Here is a 15,883-nt window from a genome sequence, read left to right as displayed (position 1 = left end):
CTCTCGCTGGCTCTCTCCCTGGCTCTCTCGCTGGCTCTCTACCTGGCTCTCTCGCTGGCTCTCTCCCTGAATCTCTCCCTGAATCTCTCGCTGGCTCTCTCGCTGGCTCTCTCCCTGGCTCTCTCGCTGGCTCTCTCCCTGAATCTCTCCCTGAATCTCTCGCTGGCTCTCCTGCTGGCTCTCTCGCTGGCTCTCTCGCTGGCTCTCTCGCTGGCTCTCTCCCTGGCTCTCTCGCTGGCTCTCTCGCTGGCTCTCTCCCTGGCTCTCTCGCTGGCTCTCTCCCTGGCTCTCTCGCTGGCTCTCTCGCTGGCTCTCTCGCTGTCTCTCTCCCTGGCTCTCTCGCTGGCTCTCTCCCTGGCTCTCTCGCTGGCTCTCTCCCTGAATCTCTCCCTGAATCTCTCCCTGAATCTCTCCCTGAATCTCTCGCTGGCTCTCCTGCTGGCTCTCTCGCTAGCTCTCTCGCTGGCTCTCTCACTGGCTCTCTCCCTGCCTCCCTATAACAGCAGCAGTCATATTCTGGGTTTTCCAGACGATATAGCAATAATGGGTTGCCAGGAACAAGGATGACAGTGATAATAGGTTAATGTTCATGAGGAGGTAGTGGAGACTGTGCTTTCAGAGGGGGACAGTAAACACACTCAGAAGGATAGGAATGATGTGGCTAGGAAAGGATTCATGATTAGCCCAAGAGCACATTTTATTTATTTTATTTGTACAGAACTGCTTCATACAAAACAAAGGGATACAATTACTTTTATCGAAAGTACCTCAAAAACACAGATACACCAAGGACATTTTAAACTACATGGTAGTCACGTTTTTAACCTGTTTTTCATTCACCAAATGCCATACCTGTGTATTGGCCCCTGTAAACCATTACCATGCTTCTTTCCTACCCCAGATGTAGTGTTACAGTACATTCATAATGTGCAAAGACTAATCATACCCTAATTGTAACTACACTATATTTGTAGCATGTCAGTCAATGTACCTTTATTTTTCATCTGCCACTTGTTCCATTATTCTATGGTACTTATTTACCTTAATATTAGAAACACAACTTACAGATAAAACAGCTCCTATCTTACTGGAACTGCAGATACATCCATGCACCAAAGACCTAGTTTTATAAATATTTGTTTTAACGTTTTAAAATCTTTCAGCTGTGAAATATTCCTGAAGTTGTCAAAGCCGTACAGTTATCATTTTACTCAGGTTATCTGGCACCATTTCACCCATCTAAAATACTAATGTGTGTGATTGTGTGGTTGTGTGTGTGTTGTGTGGTTTTGTGTGTGTGTGTGATGTTGTGATGTCCAGGCCTGACTCTAGATGACAATAGACTTGAGGTGTCTGAAACACATGATGACATCCAGAGGGACAGGAGGGCTCAGGTGGTTCCCATCCAGACGCAGGTACCTGTTGGGTATCAATCAATCAATCAAACAAACTATCAATCAAACTATCAATCAATCAATCAATCAAACTATTAATCAATCAAACAAACGATAAATCAATCAAACGAACTATCAATCAAACAAACAATCCAGCAAACAAACTATCAATCAATCGATCAATCAAACAAACTATCAATCAAACAATAAAATAACTATCAATCAATCAAACTTTCAATCAATCAATCAAATGATCAATCAATCAAACAAATGATCAATCAATCAAACAAACTATCAATCATACAAACAATCCAGCAAACAAACTATCAATCAATCAAACAATCGATCAATCAAACAAACTATCAATCAAACTATCAATCAAACAATAAAAAAACTATCAATCAATCAAACTTTCAATCAATCAATCAATCAAACTATCAATCAATCAAACAAACATTTCAATCAATCAATCCAACAAACTATCAATCAATCAAACAAACTATAAACCAATCAATCAAAGACACATATCAATAAATCAATCCATCTATCGTACCTATTGTGTTATAAATATTTATATTACCTGAGTCTGGGCATCAGAGCCTCATCAGTCAGACTCTCAGAGGACAGACTGAATGGACAAAGCTGGGTCCCGTTAATACCTGACATATGAACACGCACGGACACACACACACATGCACACACACATAGGTTAATCAATGCTGTCGTGGTTGTGTTACTAATGTTTGCATCTGCATTGCATGTTACTCATTCTCAATGCTGTTACAGTTGTGATGTGGTTGTGTTGTGGTCATGCTACAGACCTATTATGGCCTTAAACTAGGCTACTCACTCTCAATGCTGTTGTGGTTGAGGTGCAGTTGCTCCAGCTGGGGGTTGAACAGGGGGACGGAGGTGAGCTGGTTGTGGGCCAGGTGAAGGTCTAGCAGGGTGGAAACGTTGAACACAGCCTTAGGTACTCCCTTATCACTCAGCTGGTTGTAGTTGAGCCTCACAAACGCCAGGTTGGAGAAGCCTTGGAAGTAGTCCCTGCAATGGGAAGACAAGTGGGTTACTGTAAATAGTGGGATGATGCAGTATTTTCCAAGTGCTTAGAGGATAGAGAGTTCAGCACACTGTCATTCTTGTGTGCTTTCCTGGATCTGACACCAATGTTTCGGCCAATAGATAATGTGTGTGTGTGCGTACGTGTGCGTACCTGCATTGTGTGTGCATGCATGTGTCATTACTTAGGGATGTCCTCGATATTGTTCCTATCCAGGAATAGTTGTGTGATGCCGTTGGGGATGTTAGCTGGCATCTTCTTCAGGATGTTGTGGGCCAAGTTCAGCTGAACCAGGTTCTTCATGTCTTTAAAAGTGTTCTTCCCCACATCACTGTCACTCAACTAAACACAACAGAGAATACACAGGGAGAATTAACATTGAGTGAGCATGAGAGTGAGTGCATTTGTGTGCGCATGCAAGCATGTGTTTGTGCGAGTCCGTGTGCATACATGCCTGTGTGCATGTGTTTGTATGCGTGTGTGTGCATGCATAAATGCGTGTGTATGTTTGTGCATTTGTATGTGTGTGTGTACCTTGTTGTGGTGCAGGTCGAGCAGAGCAAGGTGCTCCATCTTGCCGAAGGCTCCAGAGGGGATCTTGGAGATCTGGTTGTGGCTGAGAATGAGCTGCTCCAACCCAGCTGGCAGGTCATCAGGAACCTCCTTCAGCTGGTTCCTCTCCATGTAGAGAAACAACAGACCAGGTACCTTCTCAAACACCTGGGACACAGAGGGACAGAAATAGAGGCAAGAAGGGCATTCTATGCCATCAAAAGGAACATAAATTTCAACATACCAATTAGGATTTGGCTAAAAATACTTGAATCAGTCATAGAGCCCATTCCCCTTTATGGTTGTGAGGTCTGGGGTCCGCTCACCAACCAAGACTTCACAAAATGGGACAAACACCAAATTGAGACTCTGCACGCACAATTCTGCAAAAATATCCTCCGTGTACAATGTAGAACACCAAATAATGCATGCAGAGCAGAATTAGGCCGATACCCACTAATTATCAAAATACAGAAAAGAGCCGTTAAATTCTATAACCACCTAAAAGGAAGCGATTCCCAAACCTTCCATAACAAAGCCATCACCTACAGAGAGATGAATGAACCTGGAGAAGAGTCCCCTAAGCAAGCTGGTCCTGGGGCTCTGTTCACAAACACAAACACACCCTACAGAGCCCCAGGACAGCAGCACAATTAGACCCAACCAAATCATGAGAAAACAAAAAGATAATTACTTGACACATTGGAAATAATTAACAAAAAAACAGAGCAAACTAGAATGCTATTTGGCCCTACACAGAGAGTACACAGCGGCAGAATACCTGACCACTGTGACTGACCCAAAATTAAGGAAAGCTTTGACTATGTACAGACTCAGTGAGCATAGCCTTGCTATTGAGAAAGGCCGCCGAAGGCAGACATGGCTCTCAAGAGAAGACAGACTATGTGCTCACTGCCCACAAAATGAGTTGGAAACTGAGCTGCACTTCCTAACCTCCTGCCAAATGTATGACCATATTAGAGAGAAATATTTCCCTCAGATTACACAGATCCACAAAGAATTCGAAAACAAATCCAATTTTGATAAACTCCCATGTCTACTGGGTGAAATTCCACAGTGTGCCATCACAGCAGCAAGATTTGTGACCTGTTGCCACGAGAAAAGGGCAACCAGTGAAGAACAAACACCATTGTAAATACAACCCATATTTATGCTTATTTATTTTATCTTGTGTCCTTTAACCATTTGTACATTGTTAAAACACTGTATATATATATATAATATGACATTTGTAATGTCTTTATTGTTTTGAAACTTCTGTATGTGTAATGTTTACTGTTAATTTTTATTGTTTATTTCACTTTATATATTCACTTTATATATTATCTACCTCACTTGCTTTGGCAATGTTAACACATGTTTCCCATGCCAATAAAGCCCTTGAATTGAATTGAATTGAATTGAGAGAGACAGAACGAGAGACAGCGACATAGACAGAGAGACAGACAGAGATACAGAGAGACAAACAGAGAGAGACAGAGAGAGAGAGAGCGAGAGAGAGAGAGAGCGAGAGAGAAAGGGAGGGAGACAGAGAGAGAGAGAGAGAGAGAGAGAAAGAGAGAGAGAGAGAGAGAGAGAGAGAGGGAGACAGAGAGAGAGAGAGAGAGAGAGAGAGAGAGAGAGAGAGAGAGAGAGAGAGAGAGAGAGAGAGAGAGAGAGAGAGGGAGACAGAGAGAGAGAGAGAGAGAGAGAGAGAGAGAGAGGGAGAGAGAGAGAGAGAGGGAGGGAGAGAGAACGAGAGAGAGAGAGAGAGAGAGAGAGAGAGAGAGAGAGAGAGGGAGACAGAGCGAGAGGGAGAGAGCGAGAGGGAGAGAGGGAGAAAAAGAGACAGAGACAAATAGCGAGAAAAAATAAAGAAAGATGGAATTATGAAAATCAGTGAATGCATGACTACATAAATAAATGAAATAAATAAATAGAAAAAAGCTCCCACCTGCTTGTCTACTTTTCTTATGCGATTGTTGGCCATGTTAACCCATCGCAGCTCTGTGGCGTTGTTGAAGGGTTCCGCTGTTACCACAGAGATGTAGTTGTTCTGCAGGTAAAGGTAGTGGACTCTCGACGGGATCACAGGGACCGTACGGAGGTTCCGGTTCTCACAATAGAGGGCGTTGGGGAAGGAGGGGGGACAGAAACACTCGCGGGGGCAGTCAAGGAACATGGAGGGGGGACCAAGGATGGGAGGGGGGAAGTCTGTGGGCTCCTGGGGTTCCAGTTCATCAGGGGGCAGGCTAGGCTTGAAAGAGGGCCGCTTGGTGGCCTTAGGAGGCTTAGGAGGTTTTTTAGGTCTCGGTCTCTGTGAGAACACTGCCCCCATCAGGAGACAGAGCACCAGGGCAGAGTAGAGTCCCACAGCTGCCTTCATTGTCCTGGATGGAGAGAGAAGGGGTGGAGGAAAAAGAGATAGAGAGATTGAATTGAATTGAGAGAGACAGAGATAGAGAGAGCAAGAGAGAGAGAGAGAGACACAGCCAGACAGAGACAAGGCAAGAAGGGCCTATGCCATCAAAAGAAACATACAATTTAGCATCCCAATTAGGATCTGTCTTAAAATACTCCACTCAGTTATAGAACCCACTTGGTGGCCTTAGGACGGAGAGAGAAGTGGTGGAGGAATTGCCTTCTATGGTGGTGAACCCTGGGGTCCACTCACCAACCAAGAATTCACAAAATGGGAAAAACACCCAATTGAGACTCCGCATGCAGAATTCGGCAAAAATATTGTCAATGCATAACCCAAATAACGTATGCAGATCAGAATTAGGACTATACCCGTTAATTATCCAAATCCAGAAAATAACTGTTAAATTCCACAACCACCTGAAGGAAAGCGATGCCCAAACCTTCCATCACAAAGCCTTAACCTACAGAGAGATGAACCTAGAGAAGAGTCCCCTCAGCCAGCTGGTTATGTGGCTCTGTTAACAGACATAAAATTAGCCCCAACCAAAGTATGAAAAAACTGACAGAGAACTACTTGACAGATTGGAAAGAATCAACCAAAAAACCTGACCAAATTGGAATGCTACCTTGCCCGTAACAAAGAGGACACAGTGGCAGAATACCTGACCACTGGGTCTGGCCCAAAACGAAGGAAAGCCTTGACTATGTACAGAGTCAGTGAGCATAGCCTTGCTGTTGAGAGTGGCTGCCATAGGAAGACCAGGCTCTCAAGAGAAGACAAGATATGTGATCACTGTCCATAAACTTAGTTGAAAACCAAGCTGCACTTTCTACCCCCCTGTCAAATGTACGACCATATGAGACACATATTTTCCTCAAATTACACAAACCCACAAAGAATTCGAACACAAATCAATCCCAGCAGCAAAATGTGTGACAACCCCCCGCCCCCCCTCCCATGGTACTCTCTTCAAACGTTTTGCTTGTGTAGTAATGTTTACTGTTAATGTCTGATTGTTTCTGTCTTTGTGTTGTTTAATTCCCTTTGTTGCTTTTTGTCATTGTTGTTTTGGCAATGTAAACACATGTTTCCCATGGCAATAAAGCCACTTTGAAATTAATTGAATTGACAGAGAGACAGACAGAGACAGAGCGACAGAGAGATAGAGACAGAAAGACAGACAGAGACCCAGAGACAGAGAGACAGAGACAAAGAGACAGAGAGACAGAGAGATAGAGACAGAAAGACAGACAGAGACCCAGAGACAGAGACCCAGAGACAGAGACCCAGAGACAGAGCGACAGAGAGATAGAGACAGAAAGACAGACAGAGACCCAGAGACAGAGAGACAGAGACAGAGTGACAGAGACAGAGTGACAGAGAGACAGAGAGATAGAGACAGAAAGACAGACAGAGACCCAGAGACAGAGAGACAGAGACCCAGAGACAGAGAGACAGAGACCCAGAGACAGAGACCCAGAGACAGAGAGACAGAGACCCAGAGACAGAGAGACAGAGAGACATAGACCCAGAGACAGAGAGACAGAGACAGAGACAGCGAGAAACCGAGACCGAGACCGAGAGTGGGAGGGAGGAAAAAGCGATTGTGGCAAAAGGGTTATGGGAAATGTGTAATTTGGTAAAGAATATATATGCCCCTTTATTTGGCATGACTTTGTTTCTAAATAGTTTATGATGCAGTTTAAATGGGAGTTATGATTGCGTTATTAAACCTTAAAAGTGATCACAGTTTAAAGTGGATTACTTGCTAGCAGCCACTACAGTAAATGTTTTCCTCTAGCCTTCTGCAGGGGCTTGGTAATCTGCTTATATAAAGGCTGAGTTGAGAGCAGTGACCTGTGCAGGCAAAGCACACAGACATGGTTCTCATTAATGACTGGGTGAAGCACTAGCTTTTCCTTTACAGCTGTTAAAAATAAGAGAGAGAGAGAGAGGGGGGGAGGGAGACGGAGAGAGAGAGAGAGAGAGAGAGAGAGAGAGAGAGGGGGAGGGAGACGGAGAGAGAGAGAGAGAGAGAGAGAGAGAGAGAGAGAGAGAGAGAAAGAAAGAGAGGGGGGGAGGGAGACAGAGAGCGAGAGAGAGAGATGGAGAGAGAGGGGGAGGGAGACACAGAGAGAGAGAGAGACAGCGAGAGAGAGAGAGAGAGAGAGATAAGGGGGAGGGAGACAGAGAGAGAGAGAGAGAGAGAGAGAGAGAGAGAGAGAGAGCTGGGAGAGAGAGAGAGCGAGAGAGAGAAAGAGAGGGGGGGAGGGAGACAGAGAGCAAGAGAGAGAGATGGAGAGAGAGGGGGAGGGAGACAGAGAGAGAGAGAGAGAGAGAGAGAGAGAGAGAGAGAAGGGGGAGGGAGACAGAGAGAGAGAGAGAGAGAGAGAGAGAGAGAGAGAGAGAGCTGGGAGAGAGAGAGAGCGAGAGAGAGAGAGAGAGAGAGAGAGAGAGAGGTGAAGGGTGAGTTTTAATAGGGAGCTTAAAGTGGGAACATTGCCTTTCAATCACGCTGTAAAGCTGAACTTCTGAGATGCAGGTTGAATACAGCTCTTGGTCCAATGTGAGTGGATCCTAACGAGGGGGTCAGAGGGGCTAGAGTTCTGAGACGCCCAGCCCAACAAGTCTCTCTCTCCATCTCTCTCTCTGTCTTCCTCTCTTTTCTCTTGGTCTCTCTCACTCTGGCAATCTTACAACCTAGCATACAGGAGACCACATCAAACCAGTTGTTGGTCATTAGTTAGTAATTGACAGAGTCCCCAAGATACAACAAGTGACTACTCACAAAAATACAAGGTGTTATGGATGACTGTGTTTTTCTGTCCTTTGTTTGTTGTGAGAAAGCCTTCTGTTGAGTCTGATAAATAGCTGAGAGTCATTGCAAAACTATTCTCCTAGCCAGAGTCTGTCCAGGCCAGGATAAACAGTTCTGAACTTCCCTTCCTCCTAAACTAATCGTGTTCCTGGCAATGCCACTCAGCCCAGAGTGTGATTTCACTTTTCGTCTCTCAGTAGTCCAGAACTCCAACAGCTATAATCAGATGTTACGACATCAGGACAGAGAGTTAGGGCTGTTGGTAGACACAAGAGAAAGAGAAAGATGACAGAGTTCTGCACATCTATACTATAGTCACAGTTATGTGTCTGTGACTTAGGGTTGTTAGTCATCACGATATATATATATATATATAGTACCAGTCAAAAGTTTGGACAAACTACTCATTCAACGTTTTTTTTTTTTTTTGACTATTTTCTACATTGTAGAATAAGAGTGAAGACATCAAAACTATGAAATAACACATCATCATGTAGTAACCAAAAAAAATGTCAACAAATCAAAATATGTTTTATATTTCAGATTCTTCAAAGTAGCCACCCTTTGCCTTGATGACAGCTTTGAACACTCTTGGCATTCTCTCAACCAGCTTCATGAGGTAGTCACCTGGAATGTATTTCAATTAAGAGTTGTGTCCTGTTAAAAGTCAATTTGTGGAATTTCTTTCCTTCTTAATGCGTTTGAGCCAATCGGTTGTATTGTGACAAGGTAGGGTTGGTATACAGAAGATAGCCCTATTTGGTAAAATACCAAGTCCATATTATGGAAAGAACAGCTCAAATGAGCAAAGAGAAATTACTTTAAGACATTTAAGGTCAGTCAATCCGGAAAACTTCAATAACTTTTAAAGTTTCTTCAAGTGCAGTCGCAAAAATCATCAAGAACTATGATGAAACTGGTTCTCATGAGGACTGCCACAAGAAAGGAAGACCCAGAGTTACCTCTGCTGCAGAGGATAAGTTCACTTGAGTTACCAGACATTGGTATTAACTGCACCTCAGATTGCAGCCCAAATAAATGCTTCAGAGTTCAAGTAACAGACACATCTCAACATCAACTGTTCAGAGGAGATTGCATGAATCAGGTCTTCATGGTTGAACTGCTGCAAAGAAACCACTACTAAAGGACAGCAATAAGAAAACGAGACTTGCTTGGGCAAAGAAACGCGGACATTAGACCGGTGGAAATCTGTCCTTTGGTCTGATGAGTCCAAATTTGATATTTTTGCTTCCAACCGCTGTGTCTTTGTGAGACGCAAAGTATGTGAATGGATGATCTCCACATGTGTGGTTCCCAAAGTGAATCACCCTGCAGCGATACACTATCCCATCTGGTTTGCGCCTAGTAGGAGTATCATTTGTTTTTCAAGAGGACAATAACCCCAAAATACTTCCAGGCAGTGTAAGGGCTACTTGACCTAGAAGGAGAGTGATGGAGTGCTGCATCAGATGACCTGGCCTCCACAATCACCCGACCTCAACTCAATTGAGTGTATGTGGGAACTCCTTCAAGACTGTTGGAAAAGCATTCCAGGTGACTACCTCCTGAAGCTGGTTGAGAGAATACCAAGGGTGTGCAAAGTGTCATCAAGGCAAATGGTGGCTACTTTGAAGAATCAGAAATATAAAACATATTTTGATTTGTTTAACACTTTTTTGGTTACTACATTGATTCCATATGTGTTATTTCATAGGTTTGATGTCTTCACTATTATTCTACAATGTAGAAAATAGTAAAATTAAGAAAAATCCTTGAAAGAGTAGGTGTGTTCAAACTTTTGACTTGTACTGTATATATATATATATATATATATATATATATATATATATATATATATATATATATATAAAGTATGTAGAAAGATAACACCCGTATAGATAAATAATACTCAGGCTTCAGCACTTCTGAGTAAGAGTTGCTCCAAGATCATCCTGGAACCATGATAAGAATCTTTCAACTTTATTCACTTTTCCATTGTCGCTTACATCTCCCGGAATATCTTTTCTGCTCCACTGGAGACAAGGGTTGGCAACTCTATTAAGGGGAGCTATAAAGTCTAGGCAGAAATGTGACTGGTAACACGTCAACCTTACTGGTTTACCTTACAGGCTAAAGCACCAGCCCAAGAACGCTTGGCTGTGAAACACCATTTGGAAAATGGTTGAGATGGCAGGCAGATATATAGCCTGTCTGTCTAAACTCATGGATGACCCACATTCTAAAGGAAATATCGCCAAATGTCAAATAAGAAACGTTGTTTTGGCAGAATGATATAGATATTTTATAGCACGTGTTAGACAACAGATAATGTCGTATGATCAACAATGATCCGTTTTAACAATGTTTCCCATGCAGGGACATTTTTTGTCAATAATAAATTCAATTGACAGTTTTATTGCTGTGTAAAAACACAGATGTCCAATTCAACAGAACCAGTCCAGACCACAGACCATTATGAAGGAATGAACATTCCTGAGATGATTCTGGAAATTTCAGAAAGCTTCTCCTCTCTTTTCAAAGACATTGATCAACAAAAATCTGTATATAATTGTGACCTACCAATCCTAGCAGACAGACAGACGTCTTGACAGACACCTGGACAGTTGTCAAGCCCTATCTGATTTAAAGCTTAGAGCTGTAGAGGGTAGCGTGATATAGCCAAACACCGCAAAGCAATGTTTTCTGACTGTGAAGTCTGACTGTGAAAAATAACTTCACTTTCAGTTCAGTCTTTTTGCCACCCAGTACTACCCTTCCATCAACTTGCAACAAGAAAGCAGCATGTTTAGCTGAATGAAATGGATAGGTGTGTCGCTATTTGTCTGAATGTCACAGAGCAGCAGGGTTCTAGAATCTGCTTTGTGAGAGAACTTTAGCAGAAGCAACTCGCTTTGGGAGGAGAGGACAGTACCACTCTCATTCAGCATCTCTATAGAAACACACACTGTCAGGCTCTGTTCACGTCCGCCTCTCTGCCAAGACACGCACACACAAACACACACTCCTCGTCCCACATACACCTCACGCACTGTAAGACACACACACTCTCTCCTGGTCTTGCTCTGTTTACATGCTGTTATCGAGCGTGTCACATCTAATAGCATCCCCCCTGGAGGAAAGAAGCAACAAATATTGTCTTACCTGTCAATGGTACCTGCCCTCTTTTATCAAGTTGAGAGTTTTCTGTCTCTCTGCTCTCTGTCTCTCTTACCCTTCTCTTACCCTTACCTCTCTCTTCCTCTCCCTCCCTCTCTCCTTCTTAGTGGACAAGCCTCCTATTGGGTTGGTTCCCTGGCTATTTTTCCCTCTGAAAGTCATAGTGTTTCCCACTCTCCTCCACTTCCTCCCACTCCCTCCCCTCCCCTCCCCTCCCATCTCCTCTCCTCCCCTCCCACCCACCCACCCCCACTCCCTCTCCTCCCCTCCCACCCACCCACCCCCACTCCCTCTCCTCCCCATTCCAACTTTTAGGTCAGTTAGGATCACCACTTTAAGAATGTGAAATGTCAGAATAATAGTAGAAAGAATGATTTATTTCAGCTTTTATTTCTTTCATCACATTCCCAGTGGGTCAGAAGTTTACATACACTCAATTAGTATTTGGTAGCATTGCCTTTAAATAGTTTAACTTGGGTCAAACGTTTCAAGTAGCCTTCCACAAGCTTCCCACAATAAGTTGGGTGAATTTTGGCCCATTCCTCCTGACAGAGCTGGTATAACTGAGTCAGGTTTGTAGACCTCCTTGCTCGCACACACTTTTTCAGTTCTGCCCACAATGTTCTATAGGATTGAGGTCAGGGCTTTGTGATGGCCACTCCAATACTTTGACTTTGTTGTCCACAAGCCATTTTGCCACAACTTTGGAAGTATGCTTGGGGTCATTGTCCATTTGGAAGACACATTTGAGACCAAGCTTTAACTTCCTGACTGATGTCTTGAGATGTTGCTTCAATATATCCACGTAATTTTCCTGTCTCATGATGCCATCTATTTTGTGAAGTGCACCAGTCCTTCCTGCAGCAAAGCACCCCCACAACATGATGCTGCCACCCGCGTGCTTCACGGTTGGGATGGTGTTCTTCGACTTGCAAACCTACCCATTTTTCCTTCATACATAACGATGGTCATTATGGCCAAACAGTTCAATTTTTGTTTCATCAGACCAGAGGACATTTCTCTAAAAAGTACGATCTTTGTCCCCATGTGCAGTTGCAAAACGTAGTCTGGCTTTTTTATGGCGGTTTTGGAGCAGTGGCTTCTTCCTTGCTGTGCGGCCTTTCAGGTTATGACGATATAGGACTCGTTTTACTGTAGATATAGATACTTTTGTACCTGTTTCCTCCAGCATCTTCACAAGGTTCTTTGCTGTTGTTCTGGGATTGATTTGCACTTTTCACACCAAGGTACATTCGGCAGAAGTCGTGACAATTATAAGTGAAATAATCTGTCTGTAAACAATTGTTGGGAATATTACTTGTGTCATGCACAAAGTAGATGTCCTAACCGACTTGCCAAAACTATAGTGTGTTAACAAGACATTTGTGGAGTGGTTGAAAAACTAGTTTTAATGACTCCAACCTAAGTGTATGTAAACTTCTGACTTCAACTGTAAATTAAGACCTGGGAAATGGTTACAGGGGAGAGGAGGAGGGATGAATGAGCCAAATGGAAGATTAGGTGACCATGATGCAATATGGTCCAATTCATGCACCTATCAATATAACACAATGTCATCCCTACCCGCTCTGATATGGTGTACTCACTAAACACAAATGCCGCATTTGTAAATGATTTCTGAGTGTTGAAGTGTGCCCCTGGCTGTCCGTAAATAAAGTACAAGAATAGTGCCATGTGGTTTGCTTAATATAAGGAATTTGATGTATTCCATTTACTTGTACTTTGTACTTTTAGTATGACAACTGAATCATTTCTCCACCACTGCACTTTAAGCACATTCAAAACCAGAAACCTTTAGACTTTTACTCAAGTTGTATTTTACTGGGTGGCTTTCACTTTTTCTATTAAGGTATCTTTACTTTTACTCAAGTATGACAATTTAGTACTTTTGCACAATCGTGGATTGATTTAAAAACAAACAGAATAATCTTTAAATGAATTGTAAAACTCACAGGCAGCCAGTGCAGAGACCTTAAAACCGATGAAATGTCTTGGTCAGTATCCGTGCTGCAGCATTACAGTAGTCAAGCCTGCTTGTAATAAAAGCATGGATGAGTCTCTCTGCATCAGCCTGAGAGAGAAATGGCCGCACCTTGGCAATGTTCCTCAGGTGGTGAAAAGCTATTTTGTTCATGTTCCTAATGTGTGACTCGAAACCGAGTTCAGAATCTACGACTAGGTTTTTTACCTGCTGTTTTAATTTTATTGCCCGTAAATTAAAATGCCAGATTCTCTATTTGTGCTTTGGCTCCAACAATAAGTACCCAGGTCTTGACTTGGACAAGATGTTAGAAAACTATTATATTGGTCTCATGACTTCAATGGGATTTGTTAGCATTTGGAAACAGTGCCCGGGAAACTAAACCATAGCATGGTTTGCTCTCATACCTTGTCCATAGACTGCTTACAGGCTAAGAAAACCAATATGTAATTATGTAATTTCTGTGAACTATTCCTTTGAGGTTTGTATTATGTGATGTGCTGTATCGCACAGAGCAGCTGTGTGGTTAGAGCAATGGGGAGTCTTATTAAGTGTGGTGTGGTGTGGTGTGTGTGTGTGTGTGTGTGTGTGTGTGTGTGTGTGTGTGTGTGTGTGTGTGTGTGTGTGTGTGTGTGAAGGTGGAGGTTACAGACACGTTAGCAGCACATTCCTGCAGAATGAGCAGCATGCAGCTCAGGGTAATGAGGAGAACACATGTGGAGAACTCTTTCCCTCAGCCCTTTCTCTCCCTCACTCTCTCTTATCCCTCAGGTCCCCCCCCCCTCTCTCTCCCTCTCTCCCTCTCTCTCTCTCTCTCTCTCTCTCTCTCTCTCTCTCTCTCTCTCTCTCTCTCTCTCTCTCTCTCTCTCTCTCTCACTCACTCACTCACTCACTCACTCTCTCCCTCTCTCCTTTCTTTCAACCCTCCATAACCCTGACTGTTACTGCACCCGACACCCATATCTCATCTATAAACCCCAGTGTTACTGCACCCGACACCCATATCTCATCTATAAACCCCAGTGTTACTGCACCCAACACCCATATCTCATCTACAAACCCCAGTGTTACTGCACCCTACTCCCATATCTCATCTATAAACCCCAGTGTTACTGCATCCTACACCCATATCTCATCTACAAACCCCAGTGTTACTGCACCCTACACCAATATCTCATCTATAAACCCCAGTGTTACTGCACCCTACACCCATATCTCATCTATAAACCCCAGTGTTACTGCACCCTACTCCCATATCTCATCTATAAACCCCAGTGTTACTGCATCCTACACCCATATCTCATCTACAAACCCCAGTGTTACTGCACCCTACACCCATATCTCATCTATAAACCCCAGTGTTACTGCACCCTACACCAATATCTCATCTATAAACCCCAGTGTTACTATACCCTACACCCATATCTCCTCTATAAACCCCAGTGTTACTATACCCTACACCCATATCTCATCTACAAACCCCAGTGTTACTGCACCCTACACCAATATCTCATCTATAAACCCCAGTGTTACTGCACCCTACACCCATATCTCATCTATAAACCCCAGTGTTACTGCACCCTACACCCATATCTCATCTATAAACCCCAGTGTTACTGCACCCTGCACCCATATCTCATCTATAAACCCCAGTGTTACTGCACCCTACACCAATATCTCATCTATAAACCCCAGTGTTACTGCACCCTACACCCATATCTCATCTATAAACCCCAGTGTTACTATACCCGACACCCATATCTCCTCTATAAACCCCAGTGTTACTATACCCTACACCCATATCTCCTCTATAAACCCCAGTGTTACTATACCCTACACCCATATCTCATCTACAAACCCCAGTGTTACTGCACCCTACACCAATATCTCATCTATAAACCCCAGTGTTACTGCACCCTACACCCATATCTCATCTATAAACCCCAGTGTTACTGCACCCTACACCCATATCTCATCTATAAACCCCAGTGTTACTGCACCCTACACCAATATCTCATCTATAAACCCCAGTGTTACTATACCCTACACCCATATCTCATCTATAAACCCCAGTGTTACTATACCCTACACCCATATCTCATCTATAAACCCCAGTGTTACTGCATCCTACACCCATATCTCATCTACAAACCCCAGTGTTACTGCACCCTGCACCCATATCTCATCTAGAAACCCCAGTGTTACTATACCCTACACCCATATCTCATCTATAAACCCCAGTGTTACTGCACCTTACTCCCATATCTCATCTACAAACCCCAGTGTTACTATACCCTACACCCATATCTCCTCTATAAACCCCAGTGTTACTATACCCTACACCCATATCTCATCTAGAAACCCCAGTGTTACTATACCCTACACCCATATCTCATCTATAAACCCCAGTGTTACTGCACCCTACTCCCATATCTCATCTATAAACCCCAGT

At 43.4% G+C, this 15,883-nt stretch overlaps 1 protein-coding gene across 3 annotated transcripts; it reads right to left on the bottom strand.

The window, feature by feature from the left end:
• Positions 1–684: 684 nt before the first annotated feature.
• LOC110528354 (prolargin) lies at positions 685–13,495 on the bottom strand. 3 transcript variants are annotated; one of them, XM_036983943.1, is made up of 7 exons: positions 13,403–13,495; positions 4,964–5,399; positions 2,992–3,177; positions 2,642–2,799; positions 2,245–2,441; positions 1,975–2,053; positions 685–1,419 (listed from the first exon to the last, which is right to left on the bottom strand). In XM_036983943.1, exons 2-7 carry the CDS (start codon positions 5,393–5,395, stop codon positions 1,329–1,331), a joined length of 1,143 nt encoding a protein of 380 aa, XP_036839838.1. In that variant the 5' UTR covers positions 5,396–5,399; positions 13,403–13,495; the 3' UTR covers positions 685–1,328. The 3 variants fall into 3 exon arrangements, with proteins under 3 accessions (XP_036839838.1, XP_021466041.2, XP_036839837.1); XM_021610366.2 differs by lacking the exon at positions 13,403–13,495 and adding an exon at positions 11,415–11,572; XM_036983942.1 differs by lacking the exon at positions 13,403–13,495 and adding an exon at positions 11,502–11,570.
• Positions 13,496–15,883: the final 2,388 nt, after the last annotated feature.

Source organism: Oncorhynchus mykiss, chromosome 7 (genome assembly GCF_013265735.2).
Source record: "Oncorhynchus mykiss isolate Arlee chromosome 7, USDA_OmykA_1.1, whole genome shotgun sequence".
Taxonomy (NCBI): domain Eukaryota; kingdom Metazoa; phylum Chordata; class Actinopteri; order Salmoniformes; family Salmonidae; genus Oncorhynchus; species Oncorhynchus mykiss.
Note: the sequence above shows the minus strand (reverse complement) of the source record. Positions and strands in the feature narration are given on the sequence as shown.

Coding starts and splice junctions, on each gene's coding strand:
- LOC110528354 (XM_036983943.1), bottom strand. CDS start 5,395: ATGAAGGCAGCTGTGGGACTCTACTCTGCCCTGGTGCTCTGTCTCCTG. Junction 2,800..2,991: donor TCGACCTGCACCACAACAAG/GTACACACACAC, acceptor TGTTGTGTTTAG/TTGAGTGACAGTGATGTGGG. Junction 2,442..2,641: donor AATATCGAGGACATCCCTAA/GTAATGACACAT, acceptor TTCCCATTGCAG/GGACTACTTCCAAGGCTTCT.